Genomic DNA, 18,172 nt, shown 5'->3' on the forward strand with positions numbered 1-18,172 from the left:
TATATATATATATATATATATATATATATAAATATCTAAAAATATCTAGATATTTATCAAAATTACCATTTCACCCATAACTTCTCAAACCATTTGATAAAAATATCTACTCTCATCGCAACTCAATTGACAAATACAATTTTCAGCAACCCGAGATATTTTTAACCAAACTGTCCAGAATTAAATTCTTCGTAACATAAATAAATTATTCTTTTACAAAAGATTCACCGTACTTAATCTAATTTATTTATCGACGAATAATTTTAGTCGAGGCATCAAAAGATATTTTTGGGCACTAAACTTACAAAATATTAATAACTTGGCTAAAAAGCCTTAGAGTTCAATACCAAAATACATAAATTAGAATTTAAAACTATGAGTCTTACACAATGCATTCTAACACAAAATATTTGTATTGTACCTATCAAAAATTGATTCTACAATTCGCGTGTGAATCGATTTACAATCTTGTGAATTGATTCATAAGGTTCTTGAAAGTCTAGGATTTCATCAGTCTACAATTTGTTTGCAACAAACATCTAGGAATGGTTCAAGAATTTTTATAACTCTAATTACAAAGATATGAGTCGATTCATCAAGTTAAAATATACTTTAAAAATATTTTTTAATGTATTATATGATGTTCTAGCATGTTTCTATCATACAGCCACTAATGCAAAAAAGACATTTCACATTGGGTAACAAATCGATGTGTTTGCTACCATTGAAGTATTTAAGAACATTTCACAACTGATACTTAATCGATGTTATATATTGTTTTTCACATCGAGTAGATGTCCAACAGATGCCATATCTCATTCATTTTCATATCATTTTTTAAGATTTTTCACATCAATAATATGACACCCAATGTGAAATCTCTATATTTGTTTTTATTTTATTTTATATTTTGTTTCTTTATGTTTTTTGAATTTTAACCTTACAAATTAATATAAAAAACAAATGTTCCAACCAGTCACAAAAGATTACCAATAAAAAATATAAATGACAATGAATAAACTACAACAATACAAATTCAATACTAAGAAAATAAATATTAAGATATTAAAATGCTAGTACGATTATCATAACTTATACTATAAACATTATAAAATAATAAACTAACAATCCAACTAAAAACTCAAATTTCAATAAATAATAAATTGTACCAAGCTATTGTCTCTCAAAATGGAAACAACTATCATTGCCACTAACGGAGCATGTGTAGCCGTTATCTACCACCATTGGCTTTAATTGCATGTCAACACAAAATTTTAAAAATACTATACTAAGAATTACTAACACTATAAGACTCAAAAACATTAGTTGTCCACTTTAGTTGGACGTCATATAACTCTTCATCTATTAATTGTGGAATCATTAAAAATCTACAATTTGAACAAATATAAATAAGTTATTAATGAAATAATATATAGTTCACTAAAAAGTAAGTTCTACATTTTAGTGTTGTAATACATATATCAGTAAGTCAAAACATAAAGTATAAATTTACCTTGAAACAACTTTCATTTGTGAGTATACTTTTTTGTGTAACAAATGAATACTACAATATTCTCCTGAGAACATTTTATTATCAATTGCCAATGATGTCTGCATACATTAATGAAAGAACAATTAGCAAGGAGAATATCATCAATTTTAACACCGCTGACAACCATATAATTTTTTTGCAGCACGGATACAAAGATACAAAGGTTTTTCTTTATTACTTCATAAACCTTAATACATATGCGCTCTCTTGAAATAATCTTGTCCAGTTTGTTTAAATTATCATGGGTCAGAATTTGTTCTGTTTGGTTAAGTTGGATTTAAAAATGTGTAATAAAACTTGGTAAGAATTAACTTAAATATACAAATTTAATTGCTTCTTCAGCCTCCATATTGCTTGATTCTCATTGCAAACCTTCCATTGTATATATGCTTCTAAATTTGATTGTCTCTACGATATGTGTTTTGAGACCTATAGATTGCCCTATTGTAGATTGCTTTATAATAGTTCATCATTTCTTATGTTAGAAATTAGAATTTATAGGCTTAAATGTATTTTAGCTGACAACTTAATTAGATTGACGCCATGTCATCATTTCTTATTTCCAATAACTTTAAAAATTACCTTTATTTATTTTGTTAAGTTCCAAAAATGATTTGTTATTTAAAATTACAAAATTAGTATTTAAAAGTAATAAAGTGTAAACTTTGTAAAAATTAAAGAATTGAATAAATAAAAATTAAAGAATTGAGTAAATAAAAATTAAAGAAAAAAAGTTAGAAACGAGAAGTCTCCTCCTTCATCTCTCGTTCCAGAATTTTATCTGTATTTTCGCACCACCAGTAACAGAGCTAAGGATTTCGGCGGCAACATCATTAGGCTATTCGTGGCGTATTTAATTTCTATGGTAATTTGGGCAATGTTAGCTCTTAGCAACCTTTTTTGTGCATATCTAGTGGATCGACTATTCATAATTCAAGTGGAGCTTCTTCATTGTTGCTCATATTCACGATTTTTCTTCTTCTTTCATATGTATAATTAATTAATTAAAGGTTATTAATAATTAATTACTAATCTTAATAAATCAGTTTAGGAACTTCAGAAAATAAATAAATGTAATTTTTAAGTTATTGAAATAAGAAAGCATGATATAGTGTCCATATATGCAATCTAAGTAAGTCCATGTTAGGCTCTACCTAAAATATTGCTACATCAAAATTTTGGTCAAAATTAGAAGATTGACTAAATGTATGTAATTTGATAAATAAGAAGATTAAAATTGTGAAATTAAAAATCGAGAGAACAAAATTTTATGTTGAATAAAATAAGGAGAACAAAAGTAGATTTAAGCTTAATTTATATTAGTGAAAAAATAAGATTAAATGACAGAAGAATAAAGAATATTGGAGAAGAGCATCTCAAACTGACCTTTTTAATGTTGGATTATAAGAATATTGGCTACATGAGTGCTACATGAGGGCTACATGAGTTACTAGTGTACAATACTACCATGTAGTGATTCATGCTTTTACTATTTAAATATAAGTTTCGTTTAATATTATTCTAAAATTTGATTTGTGTTTATCTAAGACGCATAAATGTTCATTTATTATTAATGTATATTGAGTTTATTCTTAATTTAATCTCCAATATTTTTTGTCTTTCCTATTTTAGAGCAAATATTTCAAATCCATGGATAAGTCGTGAATGACGATTCAATATATGGTAAAATAATGTTCCCTTGCGATTTATGAGGTTTATAGAGACGACGTTCAAGGGGTAAGGTGCTTGACCACTTAACGTGTAAAAGATTTTTTGAAGGATGCACCTTTGGAAATATCACGGGGAGTCGAAAAGAATGCAACCTAACAATATTACTAGTACAAATGATTCAAATCCTACACTAGACTCTATGGTTAATGAAGATCCAATTTGAAACATGGTAAAAAAAACTGTTGGAGTTGATAGACAATGCGATCATGAAAGAATTGCCCATAATGTAGGAGAAACACAAAATGTAGCTCAAGAAGGTCACAGAGGTGCATATTTTGATGAATTAGCAATGGGTGGAGAACAACCTTTGTATGAAGGTTGCACAAAGTACTATAATCTTGCTTTTATAGTGAAATTGTATTATATCAAATGCTAATATGGAATGACTGACAAAGCTATGACAATGGAGGCTATGACAATGATCTTAGAACTACTACAAGATGCATTTCAACATGCCAAAATTCCAAGTTTGTTTTATGAGGAAAAGAAAACTATATCTAAACTTGGTTTGGATTGTGAAAAGATACATGTATGTCCAAATCATTGTATGTTGTATTGGGGGTAAAGATGAAAATATGCAAACATACAAAGTATGTAACAAGTCTAGGTGGAAAAAAGGTTGTGTGATTGAGACATCCAATGCTAGAGATACTAAGAATAAAGTGTCTGTAAAAGTTCTTTGATACTTTCCACTAAAATCGCGCTTGGAAAGATTGTTCTTTTCTTCGAAGACCACCGAGGATATGAGATGACATGTTGTGGATGATGATGATGATGAAGCATCTAGAGATTCTGAAGCTTGGAAGAGGTTTGACTCGACAAATATCTCACTCACATTAGATCCAAGAAATGTTCGCATTGGATTAACTATTGAAAGTTTTAATCCATTAGATAGTTTAAGTACAAGCTACAACATTTGGCCAATTATTCTCATACCTTACAACACCCCTCATGGATGTGTATGAAGTCTACCTCTTTTACCCTTTCAACATATTTATTGGGGGGGAGAAATGCCAGGAAATAATATAGATGTTGCATGCAACCTTTAATCAAAGAGTTGAAAGAGTTATGGTATTATGGTATAGATTCTTATGATGCTTCAACTCGAGAGATATTCAAATTGCATGCAATTTTGATATGAATGATTAGTGACTTTCCTAATTTTGTATTGCTTTCTGGATGGAACACTTATACATGGTTAGCTTGTCCATCTTGTAATTTTGAAGCTATACCTTGTCGCATTCCCCACATTAAGAAGCAATGTTTAATAGGTCATCGTCGATTTCTTGATCGAAGATACTGATTTAGATTAAATAAATGAAATGCACTGTTTCATTTTTAAAAGGAATAAAAATAAAATAAAAACTAAAAACCATATTCTTCTAATTCATTCTCCAATCCCATGTGAAACCTACAACAACAAAAAAATTCACTCTCAACCATATCGTCCTCCATTTTCGTTCTCGTTCCCCATCCACCTTTATCTTGTTCTTTGTTTTTTTTTGTTTTCTACGCCGTCATCCTCCATCTCATTCTCCATCATCATTTTTGACATTATTCTTAACCTCACTCTTGTTTTCGCGCTCAGCATCGTTGTGAAAGGTACAAAGAAGCATATTGAAAGAAAGAAAAAAGTTATGAAGTCTAACTCCTTGCACTAACGGTACGTGTTCCATTCAGATCTGCAAGGTTGCCTTTGTATCCATTTGTAGAAGCAGTTATTGTTCTAGAAGAAGGATGTTATGGGCATGGATCGGTAAGTGCTCCCGGTGCTGTTCTAAGAGATAAGAGGGAAGCAATTGTACACTCCCTGATTAAGGTTTACAACCCTTACATTAAAAAGACTAACATAGAATTATTTCCGCAGATAATTGCACTTATTTATCCTGAGATTTGACAATTGAAGTCCTACCTGCTACTCTGAGAGTTGTTGGAGAGCAGACAAAGCCGATTCTCCATAGAGTGAGTTGACGACGATCAACGTCATATATTTTATAATGCTATAATTATTATTTTTCATGTTTTCTATATTAAAGTAATTATTGAAAAATTTGGGGAAACACAACCTTTGAAATTTATCTCAATTTCGTCTATTATTTAATTTAATCGTCTTTGTTATATAATATGTTATTAGTTTGATTTACGTATGAATTAAAGTATTTCAATATTGAATTGTTATACGATTGAATATGTTTTCCATGAATTACGATGAAATGATTTTAAATATGTGTTTGGGAAATCGTTGTTATAATTATTAGATCGTCAACTGCGTTAGGTGCACTTAGTTACCTCGTTTTGATTAGGGAGATTTTACCGTTAGATGGAGCCTCCCCTATGAAAAATGTCAATCGTAGGAGAAGAGGGCTATCAACGAGATGTAAGCTCCCTAATTGATATGTGATTATGCGTTGCGGGATTGAGAAGAGAGGGCTATCCGTTAGATGGAGCCACCCCTAAGGGAAAGGCCACCCTTAGGAGGAAAAGGCTATCAATGAGATGAAGCCGACTCTTGGTTCTAAACAATTTGTAGTGTTACTTGTTTGATTTTTATGATGATTTTAAGGTTGTTCATTTTGATTTAGCTTCGTTATCAATTGGATTTTTAATATTTCAATTTGAACGGTTAAATTATAAGTTTAATGACTATATATGTGTATATATTTAAATTTAGAATTTTCTAGATTTTTAACGTAATATTGTTTAACATAATTGCCACCCGATTGTAAATCAGTTATTTGTGCCTTTTTGTGTTTCCCTTCTAATTGATGGTGGTTGTTGTCTCTTCACTAAGTCTTTGTGACTTACCCCTTTATGTTGTTTATTTTTTTTCAGATTCGCATGCAGCGAAGTAGAAATCTGTTATTAGATTCAAGTCTCAACATATTTCTTTTTGGTAGGCCTCTTTAATCGATGACCATTTTTTGTAATGTCTGTTGAGTCTGATGTAAATTGCAGCTATTTTGGAATCTAGAAAGTCTATTTTTTTTTTTGGGAAGTGTATTAAGAAATTAGGTTATGTTATTTGAATTATGACTGAATTGAATGTCAAACAGGGATTCAAAAAATAGCAAATATTGAATTTACAGAGGATACTCTGTCGAAATTTAGAGGAAAAATATATATATATTTTTAAATGGTAGAAAACGATTTAGTTGTTTAATTGTTAAGTTAGTTGTTAGGATTTCCAGGCTAGGAGTATAGCTTGTGCACCGGTCACAACATTTAATTTTTGGGTCGTGACAAAGTTGGTATCAGAGCTCGGTCATAGGTCCTAATAGCTGCAAACATAGGGTGATAATAGATTCTTGTTAGTAAATTGTGTACCCGAGCACAACTTACTTGCAAAGGCAATTAGCACTCTATGAGAATCTCATATGTTGTCTGAATCTGTGTTTAATTTCATCATCACTACCTCTCCACAATTTCTTGTCTTCTTATTCATTTTTTGATCAATGTTCTTTGAATAGGTGAGAATGCCACCAAAGACTAGAAATCCTACTATGAGGGAAATTGTTGATGAGTCAAATGCCCAAGCTCAAGGCGCTCGTCAACGAGGTCGTGTTTAAGTTCGTGCTCGAAATAGGCGTAGGGATAATGTTGGCGGACATGGTTTGAATGCTAATGTTGAGGTACCTAGGATTAGGCGCATAAATCCTACCATTGAAGAGTTTGCTGCTGGTCTGTAGGGATTACAACAGGTTGTGCAACAAATTGTTGGGGTTGTCGTCAGACAACAACATGAGGGTGATCAAAGGCATGAAAATGTCAATGGTCAGTAAGAAGTTAGACAAGTTGAACATCAGATGACTGCTGCAACAAGGGGTATTAAGGTTACTTTACCATACTTCACGAAGCTTAAACCCCCTACTTTTTCTGGGTCTAGTGCAACTGAGGATCCACAACAATTCATTGATAGTCTAGAGTGGCTTTGGAGAGCATTAGGTTGTTCTGGGGTAAGAGAGTAAAATTGACATCATTTTAGCTAATAGGCGTGGCACGTGATTGGTTTGATATAGTGTCACGTGGTAGACAAGTGGGGTCACCACCGTTAGCATGGAGAGAGTTCTCTCAGTTGTTTATGGCTCGTTTTCTTTCGGAGAGTGTTAGAGATGGATTAGCTCATGAGTTTGAGCGATTGGCGCAAACGGAGGGTATGACAGTTTCAGAGTATAGTGCTCGTTTTACACAACTCTCTAGACATGCTCCTTATCCTATCACTGAGGAGATGCGTGTTAAGAGGTTCATCAGAGGATTGAAGGATTACTTATTTAGATATGTGGTTGGGTCTAATTGTTCTACTTTTAATGAGGTGTTGAGTTTGGCCCTTCAGATCGAGCAACGACAGAAGGAAAAAGGAGGCAATAGACAAGATTCACGGAAGAAACAAAGGGTTGGAGGATCTTATAGTAACTATTCGAATCGCGCTGGTGGATCTATGTTTGGTTATGAGGGGCAACAAAAACTCATGTCTCAAAGAGGTGGTCATAGTGGGCAGTCTTCTGGGACAGTGCAGAGTCGTAGATCAGATTCTTGAGCAGCAACACAATCCGTTTTCCCTCAGAGATATTCTGGTGTTTCAGCTACATGATGTTCTATTTGTGGTAGGTTTCATTTTGGGAATTGCTCCAGAGATGGTAATGCTAAGGTGTGCTATCAATGTGGCCAAGTAGGTCACATCAGGAGGGATTGTCATGTAGACACGACACACCCATCCTCTAGTTATGCATCAGCACCAACAGCTTTGGCATCTTCTCAGGCTCATTCTGCACCTGTGCGTCAAAGTGGAAATTCTTATGTTAGAGGTTCAGGAACATCTCAGCAGGGAGGTAGAGGATTTGGTGGTAGAGGTCAGATACCAGTAGTAAGAGATCATGCTCGAGTGTTTGCTTTGACTCGTCAGGATGCTCAGACATCCAATGCAGTAGTTACAGGTATACTTTATATTTGTTCTAGAGATGCTCATGTTTTGTTTGATCTTGGAGTTACACATTCTTTTGTATCCTCGTGGTTTGCTACTCGACTTGGTAAATGTTCATCTTCTTTAAAAGAGCCTTTAGTTGTAGTTACACCTGTTGGAGAAAATTTGCTTGCTAAGTCGGTGTATCATTCTTGTGATATAACAATTGATGGCAAGGTGTTGTCGGTAGATTTAATAGTTATTGACTTTGTAGATTTTGATGTAATTTTGGGTATGGATTGGTTGGCTTTGCATCATGCCACTTTGGATTGTCATAACAAAGTGGTGAAATTTGAGATACCGGGACAATTAGTCTTCTCGTTTCAAGGAGTACGTTGTTGGGTACCACATAATCAAATCTCAGTCTTGACAGCTAATAAGTTAATGAGAAGAGGTTGTCAAGCTTACTTAGCCTTGGTAAGGGATACACAAGTGGCTGAAGAGAAATTGGAAAAAATTCCAATAGCATGTGAATTTCCAGATGTTTATCCTGAAGAACTTCCTGGGTTACCACCGGATAGGGAGATTGAATTCTCTATAGACTTAGTTCCAAACATTCATCCTATATCCATACCTCCTTATCGTATGGCCCCGACATAACTTAAGGAGTTAAGGGAGCAACTTCAAGATCTTCTTGATAAGGGTTTTATTCGTCCAAGTTCTTATCCTTTGGGAGCACTAGTATTAATTGTAAAGAAGAAAGATGGATCCATGTGGTTGTGTGTAGACTATAAACAGTTAAATAAAGTAACTGTAAAGAATAAATACCCTTCGCCACGCATTGATGAGTTGTTTGATAAACTTCAAGGAGTTGAATGTTTTTCAAAGATTGATTTGTGGTCGGGGTATAACAAGTTGAAGATTAAAAGGGATGACATAATGAAGACAACTTTTCATACGCGTTATGGGCATTATGAATTTCTGGTTATGTCCTTTGGGCTTAGTAATGCCCCAACAGCTTTTATGGATTTGATGAATCGCGTTTTTAAACCATTCTTGGATCAATTCATGATTGTGTTTATTGATGATATCCTTGTTTATTCCAAGAGTGAAGAAGAACACGAACGACATTTAAGGTTGGTTTTTGGAAACCTTAAGAGATAAACATTTATATACCAAATTCTCAAAATGTTAGTTTTGGATGGATAGTGTGGCATTTTTAGGTCATGTGGTGTCTAAGAATGGAATAAGTGTTGATCCAAGTAAGGTGGAAGTAGTCCAGAATTGGCCCAGACCTACCATAGTGAAAGAGATTCGGAGTTTTCTTGGTTTAGCCGGTTATTATCGACGTTTTGTGAAGGATTTCTCAAAAATTGCATCTTCGTTGACTAGGTTGACCCAGAAAAAAGTTGAGTTCTGATGGACTGATGCATGTGAGGAAAGCTTTCAAAAATTGAAGGAGTGCTTGACGTCAGCACTTATTTTGGCATTACCTATAGGTGGTGAAAATTATGCAGTTTATTGTGATGCTTCTAGAGTTGGTCTCGATTGTGTACTTATGCAACAAGGTAAGGTTATTGCCTATGCATCTAGACAACTCAAGAGACATGAGGTGAACTATCCCACACATGATTTGAAAATGGCTGCAGTTATTTTTGCTCTTAAGATTTGGAGGCACTATCTATATGGTGAAACTTGTTAGATTTATATTGAGCATAAAAGTCTTAAGTATATCTTTCAGCAGCGAGACTTAAATTTAAGACAAAGAAGATGGATGAAACTCTTGAAAGATTATGATTGCACAATCTTATACCATCCAGGGAAGGAAAATATTGTTGCAGATGCTTTGAGTAGGAAATCTATATGAAGTCTCTCTCATATAGCAGAAGTAAAGAGACTAATAGTTAAAGAATTTCCAGAAGTTGTTGAAAGTGGAATTCAATTGGAACTTGGTCATTCGAGGTTATTTTTAGCCCACATACAAATTCGTCCAACCATAGTTGATGATATCAAGGTAGCTCAAAGTCAAGACCCGTACTTGGTGAATATGGTAAATAATGTTCAGAATGGCAAAATTTCAGACTTTTCCGTTGATTATGAGGGTGTGCTGAGCTTGAACACTCGACTGTGTGTTCCAAATATTGGTGGCTTAAGGAGAAAATTTTTAGAGGAGGCTCATCAGTCTTCTTATTCTATTCTCCCAGGTTCTAATAAGATGTATCAAGACTTGAGAGAATTGTATTGGTGGGAAGGGGTGAAGAGAGACGTAGCAGATTTTGTCTCTAAATGCTTAGTATGTCAACAAGTAAAAACTGAGCAGCAAAAGCATGCGGGGTTACTTCAACCTGTTGAAATACCTTAATGGAAGTGGGAAGGCATCTGCTATGGATTTTGTCACAAGATTACCACGAACCCAAAAGGGTTAAGACTTAATGTGGCTGATTATAGTTCGGTTAACCAAACCGACACACCTTTTGTCTATGAAGACTACGTATACTGCATCTCAATATGCTAAACTTTATGTGGATGAAATTGTCTCTTTGCATAGTGTATCGATGTCTATTATTTCTGATCGTGGGGCTCAATTTACTGCTCAATTTTGGAAGTAATTCCAAACTTCATTAGGAACTCGTTTGAAGCTTAACACATCTTTTCATCCTCAAACAGATGGTCAGTCTGAAAGGACTATACAAATATTAGAAGATATGCTTCGTGCTTGTGTTCTGGATCTTGGGGGTAATTGGGATCAACATTTTCCCTTGTTGGAATTTGCATACAATAATAGTTATCAATCTAGTATTCAGATGGCTCTATTTGAGGCTTTGTACGGAAGACCCAGTGTAGGTCTCCAATAGGGTGATTTGAAGTTGGTGAAGTTAAACTAGTCGGTCTAGAATTGGTTCAATATGCCATTGAAAAATTTAAATTGATTCCGGATCGCATAGTGACAACTCAGAGTAGACAAAAATCTTATTCTGATAAGAGGTGTCGTCCCTTAGAGTTTTCGGTGGGAGAACATGTATTCCTACGAGTCTCACCAATGAAAGGAGTTTTGTGATTTGGTAAGAAGGGGAAGCTAAGTCCAAGATTCATTGGACCATTTGAAATTTTAGAAAGGGTCGGACCAGTAGCGTATCGCTTGGCACTTCCACCGGATCTCTCGGGAGTTCATCCAGTTTTTCATATTTCGATGCTTCGGAAGTATCTTCATGACCCTTCTCATGTGATTAATCATGAAGACGTACAATTAGATGAGACTCTATCATACGTTGAGCATCCAGTAGCTATATTAGATCGCCAAGTGAGACGTTTACACTTAAAAGATATCGTTTCAGTAAAAGTCCTTTAGCGTGGTCCATCCGGTGAAGAAACAACTTGGGAACCTAAAGAAGTCATACGTACAAAGTACCCACACTTATTTGAAACTAAAGGCCAATAGTAGAGAGATGAATTAAATAAATTAGAGGACGAATTTTTATACGGGGAATAGATTGAAACGCACCGTTTCATTTTTAAAAGGAATAAAAATAAAATAAAAACTAAAAAACCTATTCTTCTAATTCATTATCCAATCCCTTGTGAAACCCATAACAAAAAAAAATCACTCTCAACCATATCGTCCTCCATTTTCGTTCTCGTTCCCCATCCTCCTTTATCTTGTTCTTTGTTTTTTTCTTTTTGACATCGTCATCCTCCATCTCGTTCTCCATCACCATTTTTGACGTTGTTCTCAACCTCGCTCTTGTTTTCGCGCTCATCATCGTTGTGAAAGGTACAAATAAGAAGATTGAAAGAAAGAAAAAAGTTATGAAGTCTAACTCCTTGCACTAACGGTACGTGTTCCATTCAGATCTACAAGGTTACCTTTGTTTCCATTTGTAGAAGCAGTTGTTGTTCTAGTAGAAAGATGTTATGGGCATGGATCGGTAAGTGCTCGCAGTGCTGTTCTAAGAGATAAGAGGGAAGCAATTGTACGCCCCCTAATTAAGGTTTACAACCCTTACATTAAAAAAACTAACATAGAATTCTTTCCGTAGATAATTGCACTTATTTATTCTGAGATTTGACAGTTGAAGTCCTACCTGCTACTCTGAGAGTTGTTGGAGAGCAGACATAGCCGATTCTCCATAGAGTGAGTTGACGACGATCATCGTCATATATTTTATAATGCTATAATTATTATTTTCTTGTTTTCTATATTAAAGTAATTATTGAAAAATTTGGGGAAACACAGCCTTTGAAATTTATCTCAATTTCGTCAATTATTTAATTTAATGGTCTTTATTATATAATATGTTATTAGTTTGATTTACGTCTGAATTAAAGTATTTAAATATTGAATTGTTATGCAATTGAATATGTATTCCATAAATTACGATGAAATGATTTTAAATACGTGTTTTGGGAAATCGTTGTTATAATTATTAGATCGTTAACTGTGTTAGGTGCACCTAGTTACCTCGTTTTGATTAGGGAGAGTTACCCGTTAGATAGAGCGGCCCCTATGAAAAATATCATTCGTAGGAGGAGATAGCTATCAACGAGATGTAAGCTCCATAATTGATACGTGATGATGCGTTTCGGGATTGAGAGGAAAGGGTTATCCATTAGATGGAGCCACCCCTAAGGGAAAGGCCACCCTAAGGAGGAAAGGGCTATCAATGAGATGAAGCCGCCTCTTGGTTCTAAAAAATTTGTATTGTTACTTGTTTGATTTTTATGATGATTTTAAGGTTGTTCATTTTGATTTAGCTTCGTTATTAACTGGATTTTTAATATTTCTGTTGGAACGGTTATTAATGACTATATATGTGTATATATTTAAATTTATAATTTTCTAGATTTTTAACGTAATATTGTTTAGCATAATTGCCGCCCGATTGTAAAGCAGTTATTCGTGCCTTTTGTGTTTCCCTTCTAATTGATGGTGGTTGTTGTCTCCTCACTAAGTCTTTGTGACTTACCCCTTTATGTTGTTTATTTTTTTTCTGATTCGCAGGCAGCCGAGTAGAAATCTATTATTAGATTCAAGTCTCAACATATTTCTTTTTGGTAAGCATCTTTGATCGATGACCATATTTTGTAATGTCTGTTGAGTCTGATGTAAATTGCAGCTATTTGGAAACTTGAAAGTCTATTTTTTTTAGAAGTGTATTAAGAAATTAGGTTATGTTATTTGAATTATGACTGAATTGAAAGTCAAACAGGGATTCCATAAATTGGGAAATGTTGAATTGACAGAGGATACTCTGTCGAAATTTCGAGGAAAAGTATATATATATTTTTAAATGGTAGAGAACGATTTAGTTGATTAATTGTAAAGTTAGTTGTTAGGTTTGCCAGGCTAGGAGTATAGTTTTTGCGCCGGTCATAACATTTAATTTTCTGGTCGTGACAATAAAATTCGGTTTAATGGAGAACAAGAAATGCGCAATTCACCAAAGATGTTACTAGGTTTAGAATTTCTAGAACAAGTTAAGGATATCAATGTCACTTTGGATATACAAATAAATTAAAAGCAACATTTGAGTGGTAAATAGTTTATATGTTATGTTTTACTATATATTTTCTTAACATAGTTCTTCAGCTTCCAAATATCCCAATTTCCACTTTTAATATAAAGAACTGCTTCTGTGAAGAACTATTGTTGTTTGGTTCACTGCATGCTTTTTACACACCCTCCATCGTGGATAATTTGAATATCCAAGTGGTTTATGGTAGAATTGTTACAGTAACTATTTTTCCTGTTTTTTATTTGACTTATTGTTTTTTCTTTTACATTAATAAATGTTTAGGATGTCTCCTGAAATGGTATCGTGTAATGCTGTTGAGTCCTTATCATTACTAGAGAAGTTGCACGCAAAAGGGTAAGTTATTTCGTCAATTTCTTCCTACTTAGCAAAATTTATAAGGTTTATTTAGTTTTAGTTCTAAATGTTTCTAAACAATGAACATAATTTTTTTGTTCCTTTTGTTCATTATAGTTATGTACATGGAGGTGTAAAACCAAAAAGTTGTTTCTTGTTGACCTTGGATTAGGTTAGTGGTGGCACTTATATACGATAATCGTGTATTGAAGTTATCAATCTTATAATCCATTTGTAATTTGTATTCACAACAACAAAGTGGAAATATTCCTCAAGTGGAAAGCATACTGAATACGATCAACGCTCTGACATGTTTAGGTTTTCTTTATTTCACCTATTTTGTTTCTCAATCTAGTTTTGGTGGCTTGTTTCTCACGCTCTGATTTCTTTGCTACCAAACTAGTTCTTGGTTGCTGGAGCACAAGTAAAACCTCACATACTATTGCTAAATGACCGCATATATGACACTAAATTCGAGTCTCAATTTGATATGATTTCTAACTCAAATAAGGTATGTTAATACTTAGATTCCTTTTATTTTGAAAATAAGTAGGATAAGTTTCATTTTTGTAATTTTTTCAATCATACGAATAATATATTGCATGTAAGTTATGATTGTACTTAGGCATTCTGACTTTTATATTGCGTACTATGCCATATTTCTAGTTGACTAAGAGAAATGCTAATGCAATGCTAGGCAGTAATTACAAATAGTAATATACAACCTATTGGACCCTTGTGTGTGTGGCAATCAATAATAGATGACTTCGTTTTATTTGCTCAATAATAGAAAGACTAGTTGAACCTCTGATGAGTCTTGTAAAGTCTTACGAGGGTGGAAGAGAGAGCCATGCTCATAAAATTATAAGTTTTCATCTGTAAACTAAGTGCCAATTTGACTATTACTTTTTTTGTTGAACTATGGACGAGAACATTCTTTGTCTTCTTGACAAGCAGATTTTGGTCTTTTGCAGTGGTGATAAGGATCAGGCTCAAGAAAGAATCAATAATTTGGCCAAAATACTCAAAGATCAGGAAGTAGGCTCCACAATACATGTTGTAGGTGTTGGAAATATTAGTTGTATCATACAAAGGGATGAAGGGTGAGCCCCGATGAGGCATTCATTTCACTGGTCTGCTGAAAAGCTATATTATCAAGAGGAACCTTTGTTTCGTCATTTGGATGATCTGGCACATGAAATTCATTTATTTGTTGGTGTAAGAATGCATAGATTAGGGGTTTTGTATGGGAAGTCAAGCTCTGGATTGCAGCATGTGGACATGCAAATGGTGCTTGGAGGAACATTGTAAACAATGTGACTGGTCATACATGCGCTGTACATGTTAAGTCTTTATTTTCTTAAAAGTTTAAAGAATGCTTCTTGAATACCATAACTTTCCTACTCATATTGTAACAGATAAACCAGAAGATTAGCCATGTTAATTATAAATAGAAATCAATTTTATTATGTATTTGATAGAGAAATGCTAATTAGAATCAATTGTTATTTTTATAGCCCATATTCTCTAAGTATCTACAATCAATAAGCATTTCGTGAATAAACTCGTTATCGATAAGTTCATCTATTGGAGTTTTTCATAAGACTTGTGATGAAGCCTTTTGATTGGAAATACTCTTTGGGTAGAAGAGAAAAGACAAGTACAAAAGCTCTATGAAATACCTACAACAACGCTTTTTGAAAAAATCGACCTACAACAATGCTTTTTAAAAAAGCGCTATTAAATACCTACAACATCCCTTTTTAGAAGAAAAAAATATGCTTTAAAATACCACATACGACATCGTTTTTTAGAAAAGCACTATAAAATGAGATACCTACAATAACACTTTTATCCATGAAGCGCTTTAAATTTCTATCGACGACAACACTTTTTAAAAAAAGCACTGTTAAATATCACCTATGACAATGCTTTTTACATTTTAAAAAACATTGTCGCATCTTTTAACAACACTACATAATATAACGCTTAAAAGCGCTGTTAAATGCATAAAAAAATGTTGTTAAAGCCTATTTATGGTGTAGTGTTTCGTCAAAGAGATGAAATACGTGGAAGCGGAAAAATATTATGTACTGGTGGACATATCACACAATGACACTTAACAATGGAAAAAGAAAACATTTTTTTACCTTTCATATTGGGAGCATAGTTTATTGCGTCACAATTTAAAATTAAAAGAAGAATGTGTGATAATATCATGCATACCTTGCTAATCGAGGGTGTAAAGTTAAAAGACCACATTCAAGCTTGAAGAAACCTTCGATCAATGGAATTTAGGAATGACCTTTGGTTAGTTGATAATGGAAAAAAGAACTTTTTTTAATAACTTTAAAGAATATCACTTTTTCAAGTGGGAATAGGTTATGATTTTGCACTCACTTTCTACTATGAATTTATATTTCAATGAATACTTATATTATTTTAATTTGAAATTAATGTATGAAATTTATAGTTTTTGGTATTATTTTAATAATGTATGAGCCTTCTACAAAAAATGTATGAGCAACAACAAAAACAAAAAAAAAAGTTTGAAATTTAAATGAAAAAAATAAATTTATTAAAAAAATTATTGCAAACAAAAACAAAAAAATACTAATCTACATTTTGTGGTAGTTACAAAATGCTACAATAAGAAACAACTCAATTAATGTATGCTAGAAACTGCCGAAAAATGCAATGCTCCAAAGCATTTTACGGAGTCTACGGTTAGAATCGTCACAAAGTTTTAGCAACGATTATTTCAACGATTGTTGTAACAGTCGCATAATGACCTCCAGACGCCTTAAACCATGATGGTTCTAACCACCACCAGTAGCCTTTTTGCACGCCGTAGTTAGCTCTGGTACATGTAGTGATATTTTCTAGTTGATCATCCATATCTACACTAACTTCCTCTATTTGGGACACATTTGGCATTGGTACCAATTCACCATGCCACGACCATATTTGTATAATTTTTGTAAATCCCTTCACAAATTATATGATGAATTATTTCATCAACTCCTTGTGGTTTATGATTCCCACAATTTACACAAGGACATTGAAAAGTTCTATTAGTTTTAGCAATATTTTGTTCGTTAAATTGTAGGAATTATGTTTCTCCATTCTCATACTCATCACTTAACAAACACAAACACCAAACTACAAGCCACAATATATTGATAATCTATCTCCAAAAAATTGGTTGAAACTGATTTTGCAAACGATGGTTATTAATTAGAACAAGAAGAATGATAGGGAAAAATGACAAAGCTAGTTTTCTCATTTCTTGAAAGTTCTATGTTTCTATTTATGTGTGATTATTGACTTGTTATTTATAGAAGATGGTTGGGGAAAAATTCACAATAGACAAGCTTTTCAATTGGGACTATAGTTTGCTCTTATCTTCAATTTGAGATTTTTATTTATTAAACTACTTGAAATTTATACCTTGATGAAGCATAGAAACGCTACAAGAAAAAAAACGTTTTGCGGCGGTTAAAAAAAGGGTTTGCGGCGGTTGTAACTGCTGCAGTTTGATGTTTGCGACGGTTCTGCAACTGTCGCAGATTCGTGCGTCGCGAGGCCAGTTTGCGACGGTTCACAAAACCGTCGCCAACTTTTGCGGCGGTTCACAACCGCCTCTAAATATATTTTGCGACAGTTAGAACAAACTCAAATTTATTTTTTTCTGCACAATTACGACAGTTATCAATCGTCGCTATATTTATTTTGAGGCAGTTTGAACCGTCGCAAACCTAATAATTTAAAATAAAAAAATATGATACAATTTTTTTTTCCTATTTTGAATCAATTAAAATAAAAAAATATTCATAAATACCATCCACATAATTTAAATACATAATTAATAACTATTGTACCAAAATCCAATTTATATAATTTTTTCAAAAGAAATAACACCAATTCATACATTGAAGTTAACTAAAACAATAAATAATGGAGTAGCTAACAATACAAAACAACTCCATCAAACTTAGAAGTTCATCCAAATATCTAATTAGTCCCTAATGATGTTGTTCCACGATCATCAGGTTGGTGGTTGGACTCAGATGAACGTCTACCATCTATTGGCGATTCTATGTCCATTGCCTGAAGAAAGAAAAA

The 18,172-nt window shown here is 33.3% G+C and overlaps 1 protein-coding gene across 1 annotated transcript; it reads left to right on the plus strand.

Annotated features, from left to right (window-relative positions):
* The first annotated feature begins 7,086 nt into the window (after positions 1-7,086).
* On the plus strand, positions 7,087-8,840 carry LOC140919698 (uncharacterized). Its single transcript, XM_073366309.1, has 3 exons — positions 7,087-7,225; positions 7,273-7,777; positions 7,889-8,840. The coding sequence occupies exons 1-3, from the start codon at positions 7,087-7,089 to the stop codon at positions 8,838-8,840; spliced, it is 1,596 nt and encodes a 531-aa protein (XP_073222410.1).
* The last annotated feature ends 9,332 nt before the right edge of the window (positions 8,841-18,172 follow it).

Source organism: Cicer arietinum, chromosome 3 (assembly GCF_000331145.2).
Source record: "Cicer arietinum cultivar CDC Frontier isolate Library 1 chromosome 3, Cicar.CDCFrontier_v2.0, whole genome shotgun sequence".
Classification (NCBI taxonomy): domain Eukaryota; kingdom Viridiplantae; phylum Streptophyta; class Magnoliopsida; order Fabales; family Fabaceae; genus Cicer; species Cicer arietinum.